Consider the following 11,788-nt stretch of genomic DNA (forward strand, 5'->3'; position numbering starts at 1 on the left):
CCTTTAAGCCTCTGAAAATATGTTTCTCCAGACTGGTTCCACATCATCCTGGATGCTGATAAAGTTGTAGTTGTAATGTCTGTAGAAACTGCAGACATTATACTAACAATATTGTTAGTGTACATTTCTCTCCTCGCTCTCTGAAATAAATATGAAGGGGCGCCACTGGCCTAGCGGTGAAACAATGTAAAATAAAGCTAAGTAGAAAGGTTGGTGATCAGTGGCATATCTCCGCCAGGCCAGGTGGAACGACTAGTCTATGAAGCAAATCATCTATGACGTGTCTATGATGTACATAGACGCATCACTCTACACAACACTCCATATTTGGACAAGGTTTAAGAACAATCCAAGCACTTCATTTTTCAGAAGTAAAAATCTCATTGCTCTTCTCCCTAGAGGATTTTATTATTGGCCATAAGGTCATAACCATCCAAGGTAGACTTATACCACAAGCTACTATATGAGGTTGTAAAACTATGGTGTATGTTCCTGTAGAAGCCACACATCCGTATGAAATCAACCACATTTTCAGAAAAACATCTTATATCCGCATATGTCATGAAGAAATACTACACTATCCACAATCCTTAAGTGGAGCAGCGACATCTCTGATTGGTAGAAATCTCGGTGCCATGGAAACGTCACGTGAATTTCTGCTACAACTAGTTCTCATAGCCTGGAGGGATAGTCAAACATCGTTGTCCAAAATCATAAACTACATAACAATACACTATTTACAATATAAACACTATAATTATGACAAAGTTAAGAAGCAAGCTAAACGATAGTTTGGGTGGAAGCATTTGAATTTGTATGCACAATGGTTATGGGATGAGTAGTTACTTAAACTCTTAAAATATGTACACAATACATTTTTTGCGTTTTCCAATCCTTTTTTTATGGTCATGATGATTCATCATGTAGGCAGGTTCTGATCACCCAACTATGTTGAATAGGCAGTGGAGGTCATCAGGAAGGGAGAAGGGAGGGAGAGCTCTTGGATTAGCTGTTCAGCCTGAGCAGAATAGAGCATGACTAGAAGTGAACAGCAAGCCTACGAGGAGAATCACATTTGCCCCTACAAATTGATATGTGCGGGAAAACTAAGAGCACAGTGTGCGAGTAAAGATTACAACCTACCGTAATCTCTTCAATCAAAAGAAAATTTGTTAAAATTAATTCATTTTACAGAATCCTCGATTATAGTTTTATAGTTATATTAACTTGATTGTCACATGATTCACGTAGACCTCTAATAGTTCCAGTTGCGTCTTCCAATTATGTTAAACGTGATGATAATATTCAGTCTGATTCTTTAAACATCTTACCTTTTAAATCACAAACTTTATTCCACTCTATACTGTGCTGATAGGGTTTACAGCTAACTTCCAGGAACTATTGAGAGGATCCACGATCCACCATAAAAGAAACAAAAAACAAAACAAAACAAAAACGTCCATTGGAGTGAACGGAGTTGTCATCACTCTCTTTTTAAACCACTCTGGTCAACTTGGTGTGTCTGAGCCTTGTGGGAAGGAAGTGGCAGATAATCTAACAGGAAGTGGCAGATAATCTAACAGGAAGTGGCAGATAATCTAACAGGAAGTGGTAGATAAACTAACAGTAAATGGCGGATAATCTAACAGAAAGTGGTAGATAAGTGTAGAATCCATGACAGTAGCAGTGTTCTATGGATCCCAGTAGAATCTAAACAGTGGTCAGTATGTGTGTGTGTGTGTGTGTGTGTGTGTGTGTGTGTGTGTGTGTGTGTGTGTGTGTGTGTGTGTGTGTGTGTGTGTGTGTGTGTGTGTGTGTGTGTGTGTGTGTGTGTGTGTGTGTGTGTACGGCAGGGGTAGGCAACCTTAGGCACGGGTGACGGGTGCCACAGGGGAGGGTGATCACTGGCACCATGGCATTATTGTGAGAGTTTTTTTCTTTTAAAATTAAATATAAAAAAAATATGGTCCTTTAAATTAAGTCCCCTCACAACTATATACAAATTACATCCTGCATATAATTCTACATTCATTCAAACTCCTAACTCTGACTGGGGAGGGATTCTGGGAGATATTGCTACACTAGTCTAATAGTCTAATTACATCCTGATATGAAAGAAAATATTTCTAAAGAATAAAACCAAATAAAGGTTGTTATAATAGCCTATGGACAATCAAAATCAGTTTGAATATTTAATTTTGATGTGGTGTCATAATTAAACTTAATGTTGATATGGCACACTGACTATCAAGAAAATGAAAACATGGCACTTCATGTCAAAAAGGTTGCTGACCCCTGGTGTACGGTTTGAATGTCCCTAAAGGTAGACCTTACACGGCTGGTATTAATAAACAACAGTTCATGTGCATCGATATTTGACACTGTGTGACACACACACACACACACACACACACACACACACACACACACACACACAGTGTGTGTGTGTGTGTGTGTGTGTGTGTGTGTGTGTGTGTGTGTGTGTGTGTGTGTGTGTGTGTGTGTGTGTGTGTGTGTGTGTGTGTGTGTGTGTGTGTGTGTGTGTGTGTAAATCCCTAAATGTGTGTTTGTGTAGGCTATGTATGTACAGATGTGTGTGTGTGCACCTGTGTACAATATGTGCCTCATCCCCTCTTGCAGAACATGCTTGCATATGGTGTGTGTGTGTGTGTGTGTGTGTGTGTGTGTGTGTGTGTGTGTGTGTGTGTGTGTGTGTGTGTGTGTGTGTGTGTGTGTGTGTGTGATGGCTTGTCAATAGCAGCTGTGTGATTATTATTTAACATGCATGTAGTCATTGATCGTAGTCATTGATCCGGGGGTTGAGAGCTAAAGGCCAGCTCACATTAAGACTGGTGCTCCCAAGGGGGTCATATATAGAACATGACTATACGGGCTGCACTCACATGCGTGCTGTAATACACACACTCTACTGGCACACATGCATTAATACATACTGCCACACACACACACACACACACACACACACACACACACACACACACAAACACACACACACACACACACACACACTCATTCAGCGCATGCACCCAGACACCTGTATTGGTCCTGCATCCCTGCGTCATGATGACCCTATTCTAGGCGTGTCATAATAGGCAAACATTCGGCGAAAATAGCCGATCTGAAATCAGCTATTTTTGGTGAAGAGAATATAGACCCCTGGGGGACCCCGGTCAACGAAGTATATAGGGCTTAAGTGGTTAAAGTCTATCTCTCGCTCCCCACCCACTCCACTCTGTCTGTTCATCCATCACACCCACACACGAACAGTGTAAACAGAGATATGAACATTCCCATCAGTCAAAGCCTCGCCAAAGGGTTTGCCGCGAATTCGACCCCCCATCGTACAATTGTACATTCTCAGAGTTAAATTAACATTAAGGAATTTACTTTGTAGCTACACGTTATGTTACTTCATTTGAATCATTAACAAAGTTCGGTTTTTAGTTAATGTATTGAAGACAGTCAGTGTCTTTCTAAATCCATAATAAGGTTATTTAATGAATAACAAAAACATTATTAAGAGATTAACAGCAGGGGGAGTCAGAAACAAATTACAACTCAGCAGTTTGTCTTTGAACAAATGCATCTTTGAAAATATATTTTACGGCTTTGAAGTCCTGTTGTTGTTTACATGTTAGCAGTCTAGGTGACTGGAGCATTTTCAGTTTATTTCTTTAACTAAACGATGATTTCTAATCCTATAACTATTTCTACCATTTTGTTTGGATCATGCATTATGCCTTGAACAGCGAAGGAGGGCAACATAACACATTGGACATTATCTAACCTCCTCCTTGAGACATGAAAAGTGCATACGATCATTTCTATTTGACCAACGTAAAAGACAGTCATTTCAGTCACAATAGCTGACAGGAATTGTTAATTTAATCATATGTATTCTGTCTGCAAATTATTCATTTTCTCACCTCATGTCACCTTGTAGTAATAAATGACTATTGTTGTATTAATCACACTAAAACTAGACTTGTCAACTTAGCTTGCACAGTGTGACGTTAGCATTAAATTCCACTTAAAGTCTGTCTTTCTGTACTTCCTCCCTAGCCTGGTAAACCATCCCGGCGGTCGCCGCGTGAATTCACATTATCATGTGTCTTCTGCAGACCGGTCTGGCCCCAAGCGCTGGCTGGTCGTTTTGCAGAAACCAAAAAGTGGAAGAGCCAATTAGAAGACACATGATAATGTGAATTCACCTGACCGCCGGGATGGTTTACCAGGCTACTTCCTCCCCACACTCCATGAACTCTGACCTTGTTGAGGATTATTTTAAGATAAACCGCACATTTCAATATTTCAATACATTTTCATCCAAGCATAGTACATTTGACTGATAATTGAAATGAATCCAATGTGGTCCCTGCTCCTCCAGACTCCATGCACATTGAGGATGTGGATGCCGTGCAGAAGCTCCAGGACGTTCTCCATGAAGCCCTGCAAGACTACGAGGCCGTCCAGCACCAGGAGGACCCTCGCCGGGCAGGCAAGCTCCTCATGACACTCCCCCTGCTCCGCCAGACCTCCACCAAGGCTGTGCAACACTTCTACAGCATCAAGCAGGATGGAAAAGTCCCCATGCACAAACTGTTCCTGGAGCTACTGGAAGCCAAGGTGTGAGGACAGAGAGGACAGATGGACGGATGGATGGCTAGATGTCTGTCTGAACGGTGCGAGTTCCTCAATGCGATCTTTAGACTTATTTGACTGACCTCACAGAAATATGTCCTCAGATATGTCTGCCGACACACACCAGTACCAACAAATGAGTCCCTTCAGATCTTTAGCCTGAACCCCCAAAACCTCCAACCTCTTTGACTTGATGAACCTTGACCCTTCTTACCGGGACAGATCCGGACTGACTAAATCCCGATCTGATCCCCTTGTTACCCATGGAAGGAGGTGTACTTGTATATGAACCATTAAGGATCACTCAGCAATTACCAAGGCGATAATGAACATTAACGATGACAAGACAAACAGTCGCTTATACATAATAAGATGTGATTAATGACAAAATGCTTAAAGGACAGGTTTAAAAAAAATAAAAAGCAGTAAGAAAGACTGCAAACCAGCACTGCTCTTTTTCCCTTCTCCCAACACAGTTTTTAAAGTGTTCAAGAGGAAAACAAGGGGGAAACTGGAACATTAAAGAAGTATTAATGACATTTGTTGATAATTTTAGAAGAAACTTAAGACAGAGGAGAGGAGATTGCCCTGCCAAAGGATGGAACTCATCCCTTCAGAGGATGCCAGCAAATTCTACTGATGTGATCCAAAATACTTCCTGGTTCTCCAAACACTTCCTGGTTCTCCCTAGATACACTTCCTGTTTTCCAAACACTTCCTGATTCTCCCTAGATAGATTCCTGTTTCTCCAAACATTTCGGTGTCCTCCCGAGATACACTTGCTGTTTCTCCAAACATTTCGATGTCTTCCATAGATACACTTCCTCGTTGTCCAAACACTTCCTTGTCTTCGCTAGATACCATTCTTGTTTCTCCAAACACTTCCTTGTCATTCCTAGATATGCTTCCTGGTTCTCCAGACACGTCCATGATTTCCCTGCTCCATCTTAACATCAGAAGTAGTATTTATTTTATTTGTTTGGGGTCTGCTTCTCCTGTCAGTATTATCACAGTGTTAATGAGTGTTCACTGTTCAGACACCTGAGTTGAACAGGACAAAGTCAACGTCTGAAAAGGGTTTCAAACTTTCAAACTGCTTGAGGTGCACTTGATTTATTAGCTTCAAAAGCTAGCTAACAAACTAAAAACAGCGCTTGTACAATAAGCGACCAGATAGGTCAGATAGATTAGCAGCCATGACTGTGGCTAACGAGTAAACAACCTCCTTTCTCTAGGAGGGATTAATTATTGACTCACTAATAGTTGTTTGGTTTCCAGTGCAGAACAACTGGGTGTTCAAATCTACTTGATTAAATAAATTCCTATAAGTAAAATAAGTTCCTCTTTTGTTTGTTACGTTTTATGAAACCTGTTTGGCTACTGACTGACCCAGGAACAGCTCACCAAAGACCAAACATGTAGAGTATCATTCAGTTCCAACAACGTGCCACCAGCTCTTTACAACTCAACCATTATTGTACCTATTCAGCAGGACTCCCTGGTTTAAAAAAGAAAAGAGAAAGAAAAAACATCACTTGTTCACTTTGTGTACGACTCATCTTCCTCTCTTCCATTGACATCTTTCAGCTCTTCAATGGGGTCATTCAATTCACAGGAAGTGGCGGTTTAATTAACAGGAAGTGATGGGGGACCATCAGTCACCCAATGCAATATGAACCAGAGACAACAGTGTGTCAACAAAGACCTGACTCAATGAAGAACGTATTGTTGTTTTGAAACTCCTTTTTGTTTATATCTAACTTGGAAATAATATTAGTGATGATAATAATACTAAGGCTGTAAATAATGACTGTCATCCTGTATATGACACACACACACACGCGCGCACACACACACACACACACACACACACACACACACACACACACACACACACACACACACACACACACACACACACACACACACACACACACGCAACTTGTTTTTGTTAATAATATTGTCTTCTTAAAACTGAATCAATCAATATGTTTTTCTTTTTTTTTTCTATCAGCTTGACCACTTTCAGCAATTATTATATAAATATATATAACAAGTAATAATATATTACCGAATCATCGTTATCTTAGGAACTCTGAGCAATAGTGCTTTTAAAAGGACGGGATGCATATGGACAAAGTATGCAATATTAAAGTTATGTGCCAGTCTTTAATTTTGGGGGAGGGAAGGGAGAGGGAGGAGGGGGGTATCTTTTACTCTGTGTGATTTGCCATCGACTATTAGATAACAAACAGATAACTCCACCTTAGAGAGACTGACCAACCAGGGAACAGGAAGAGGCAAAGAATGGAACATTGTGGCTTTGAAAGACATTGAAGGCAGTGTGGTTGGGAAAATTAGGTTTAAAAAAAACTATATCAAGTTGAAATGCTGCTTGGTTGTAATATTTATAAGTCTCTATCTGCTCTTCTTGTGTACATTGGCTACAGTAGAATATTTGAACAAAGACAGCTTGTTACAGCAGCCATGAATCTAGTTTTGTTGTCTGTTGTCCAAATCTGGATTTATTTTCCCTGAACCATGTAGGCTAGATGAGTGTGGACACCAGCAGGAAAAAACTCAACTGAATCTGGATCAGCGCTAATGCTAGCTACAAAAACATTATGCATCGCAATCGTGGCATTAACAGTTTTCACGCAGCTTAGCTTAGCTTGCTTGCCAATCATCTACATGGTACAGTAGTGTTACTGAGAGAACAAACACATGCACTTCTTAGTAGTGGATGACTCATTGATTGGTTTTAAACTGTTAAAACTGTGATCGGGTAGCTGGGTGTCATCTAGGGTTGTTTGAAGGTGGTCACGGTCCCGATGATGCATAGAATATGATGCATAGACAGGACAAAAGCAGGACGATGTTGTAGAGAGAGTCCACAATACAAAGAGTCCATGGCTCAGTTGTTGGAAGACCCTGAGATCATTGTTTGAGATTGTAAATGGTTGGCAGAACACTACTTCTACCAGGAGAACGCAGACCAGGTAGTTTTGTATATCATTACTATTATCATTTATAAAGCAGGATAAGAATGCCAAAACACATCATTTAGGTTATGGTGTAATCTAATATAAAATGGCAACTCACAGCTGAGGAGTCCAGTTAATCTGTTCCATCTCTCACTCTGTATCAAACATCAGTATTATTAGTAATGGGTATTTTCTCAGCCTTCTTAGCCATTGTATATTGTAAATTATACAGATTATAATTCTAACCTAAGACATTTTATTGGAAACAAAACCGAAGAAAAAACTAAACAAAAAAAGCGTAGTTGAGCCTCTCTGTGTTTCATGTTTGCTGTGCTTTGATTTCTGTTTGTTTACTCCAAACCGTTCTCCTTCTGTTGGCCTCTCTCCCTCTGTTCGTCGATAAGGCGTTGCTGTGAACTTTTTCTTGTGGTGATTCCCGTTTTGTGCTGTGTGCTTCTTCTTTAGACAACACAGGGTAGAGTAGAAGCCATGCCGTCTGCCTGTCCGTCTGCCTGTCTGTCCGTCTGTCTGTCTGACGAATCTGGATTCTCTCACAATTGAACTCAAGCAGATTTAAGGCCTCCTCTAGGAACTTACTAGACCAACAGGATCAAATGACACTATCCATCTATACTGAACTATACATTAATTATAATCAGCTATCTAAAGAAACACCATCCAAGTATTTAAAAGGGGATCATTTGTGTAGCTTCTCTTTCTGGTAGAATAAACAATATACTGTATATCTTTAGGTTTAAATGAAGATAAAATGAAAATGGACATTTGAGTATTTCAGAACCGTAGGTGACTCTTTTTTTTAATAACCTCGCTGTACATAACTGCCTTCCATACAACTCAGCTCCATCATTATGTTTAATATTTCAGCAAAAAGTCAAACTGATTTAAATTATGTTCTGACTTTGGAAGGTTTATTGGTTTGTTTTTCCTCAAACCTACTGAGCCCACTCAACCCACTGAACTCAAACCCACTAAACCCACTCAACTTACTGAGCGTACTACACCCATCCGAACCTACACCACCCACTCAACCCAAACCTACTGATGATGGCCCAAGAGTGTGAAATTGAAAATGTCAACATTCTTTCATGAACATTTTATTATTACATGCTTTCAGAAACACTCTCAGAAAGATGCAGATGCAGCACTTTACAAATATCAAACATGCAGTTGCCATGATCTGTCCCTGGTCCTGAACAGGACCAATACAGATCAATTATGTTGAAGGTATATGACTGAACCTGTTCCAGTGTTGTTGAACTTATTCTTCCCTGACTCTGTCACAAAGATGTTGGTATTTCTTATCATCTAATGTACATTAACAATACATACTCACAACAACTGGAAGAAAGGTGCTGTTTTCTTACTTCAGTATTGTTTTTCTTCTGTTTTTAAATATTATTGTTTTTTATATCTGTTTTGTCGGTTGTCAAAACAATCGTGTGTAAAACTGGGCAGCTCCAAGTTGGTGAAAGATGAGTTAAACATCTCCACAAGTTGTTTTAAGCTGAGTTGAATTTGGTAAGAGTTTTTAACAGAACCAATTAAAATTAGTATTAAATATTAAATATTATTTTTATAGTTAAATTTCCATCATCTGACTGTATTTATTGATATATAAAGTTAATACAAACTGCTTCATATATAAAGTTAAAGTTCATCACAGCGACTGTGTGTAATTTCCCCCTTAGTAGGGGAGGAAAACAGCTCAATTGCGCCATTCTGTGCTTCAGAGGAAGAGTTCTTACCAGGAGGGATTACTAATGGCTGCTGTCATTTTAATGAGCAAAAAAAAAAAGGAAAAAAAGAAAGAAAAAAAAAAGAAAAAGTAAAATTCTACTTCAGCTTAAAGCAGGTGGGAGGTCGCATGTTTCATCTTTCAGAAGCTTTGAACAAGCTGCCAATAGTCAACATGTCATTAATAGGAAAAACTTTTCCCCAATCATCATTTTTATTATATTTAAAAAGCAATATTATAACGACTGTACAGCGACGAGACAAGAGTTGCACTTGTTAGTGTTGGGTTCTACATAGATCCAAAATGCTGATGTATCTATTGAACTTATTCTGCAATTATTATTAAAACCATAGAAAAAAACAAGGTGAACATTGTAATAATGAATCAAACTGGTATTTTCTCTAAGTAACACTGGGAGGACTGTGTTTTAGGTTTTGTCCCCGGTCCCCCTCCCCTCAGAGCCATTGATGGACAGTTTGACCTGATTGCACCAGCAGCATCATGTGACAGCCCTCTGGACAGATCAGTGAGCAGGGCTGTTCAGCTGCATTGGTTGACACTGAACTCTGCAACAGGCAAACTGGGTCTGTCCTGGTCTCTACTGGGTTCAGTCTTTACTGGTATTTAACCCCCCCCCCCCCCCCCCCTCCACCCCCCTCCACATGTAACTGCCACACATGTCCTGCAGATAGGCTGCAGTCTGAACCTGAAAACACAAAGAAAACATTAAAAGAGAAAAACAGATGAGAAGGGAGAGAGATGTGAGACATTTTGTTGATATGTCAAGTGTGGCAGAGGAGAGGAGAGAAGAGAGCCCGTAGTGTTATTTAAAACATGTCCGTAGATTTTAGATGTGCTTCACATCAGTAAACAAACAAAAAAAGATAAAACAATTACCTGTATATTTTTGTGACGTGTATCATACGAGTGTGCTCTGACGATAATGTCCATTTGTGTAAATGTATTTATTTGACATTGTATATATTGTTCAATGCAAAAAGAGAGACCTATGATTCTGTAAGTTAAACTGCTATGGGTTAAACATTACATGTGTTACTCCAGACTATGCCTTTCAGGATTATCACAGTAGAGCAATATCAATTAAAACCAGGCTTCCAATTTTGAGCCTCTGTCTCCTGACTGACTGTTATTTACACTTATTTCATACAATAGTTCCTGCTGCTTACATTTTTCATTTATTCCTCTTCAAACATGTCTTTTGACATTTAACAATAACATATTGATATACACAACAAACAAAAGTCAAATTTATATCAGATTTTTGAGCTACAATACAGTGTAGTAGATCCCAATATCAATATCCCACTTCTCACACATTCTAGCTTTACTATATTGTCCATTCTGCTCATTTTACTCTCCCCTCTCTCTCTCTCTCTCTCTCTCTCTCTCTCTCTCTCTCTCTCTCTCTCTCTCTCTCTCTCTCTCTCTCTCTCTCTCTCTCTCTCTCTCTCTCTCTCTCTCTCTAATAGCCAGCAGTAGTAAATGAGATGTGGAGGAACGTTTTAAGCGTTTTCTCTTCTAACAGAGCTCTGACCTGCAGGCAAATATTTTTCAACCAGATGACATAAGAAGATATTAAACCAATGGAACCCAATGGCGGAGAGAGATTTTTATTCATTTTATCTTCCCCCTCTCTCTCTCTCTCTCTCTCTCTCTCTCTGCTGGTCGCCCGCCCAGCCCTCTGCACATACATTTTATTTTACTTGCTTTCCTTGCGGAGTTCATTTATTTTATTTTATCTTTGATTCATTATTATGATACGATAAAAGCTACTTGAGCATTGCAGCTGCTGAGGCTCTTTATCGTTAACCTTGTGGAACACTCCTCCCTCCGCACGCAGCATCACTAATGGACCACCTCCATCTCTCCTCCACCCCCCACCCCCCACCACCACCACCATCTCTCCTCCACCCCCAACCCCCCCCCCACCACCACCTCCATCTCTCCTCCACCCCCCCACCCCACCACCATCACCTCCATCTCATTTTTCTCTTTTTCTCAGTTCAACTCAAACAAACTTTAATGGGATGAAATGGAGGCTGAGTAAATAGTTGAGAGGTAAATGATGCCTGAATTCATACATTCATCTTTTCCCAGTCTGTCTCTCAAACAATTTATTTTACACTGCCGGTCTTGAGGTCACATAGTCAGAGGCAGGGTTTATATTTGTAGCAGATTTAATTCCGTAGACATGCTCTCTGGCAGCTGTGGCTTTCTGCAAATATGGCTATGCCCCAGACCTTATGGCTACCTCCCAGAATAACCTTCTCAGACTGTGTAAATTATAAATCTCATCTCACTTTTACCAGGTGACCGACTTTCAAAAATTCCTAAAAAAAAAAGTCCTTTCAAAACTTTATAGTTA

At 39.9% G+C, this 11,788-nt stretch overlaps 1 protein-coding gene across 1 annotated transcript in view; it reads left to right on the forward strand.

Moving 5' to 3' along the window:
• esrrga (estrogen-related receptor gamma a) overlaps positions 1 to 10,486 on the forward strand; it is a 98,694-nt gene extending 88,208 nt beyond the window's left edge. The window contains 1 exon segment of the mRNA XM_080414563.1: positions 4,409 to 10,486. Within this exon segment, the coding sequence (XP_080270689.1) occupies positions 4,409 to 4,653 (245 nt within the window). The 3' untranslated portion in view covers positions 4,654 to 10,486.
• The last annotated feature ends 1,302 nt before the right edge of the window (positions 10,487 to 11,788 follow it).

This window comes from Gymnoscopelus braueri, assembly GCF_963280865.1.
Source record: "Gymnoscopelus braueri genome assembly, chromosome: 1".
In the NCBI taxonomy this organism is placed as follows: domain Eukaryota; kingdom Metazoa; phylum Chordata; class Actinopteri; order Myctophiformes; family Myctophidae; genus Gymnoscopelus; species Gymnoscopelus braueri.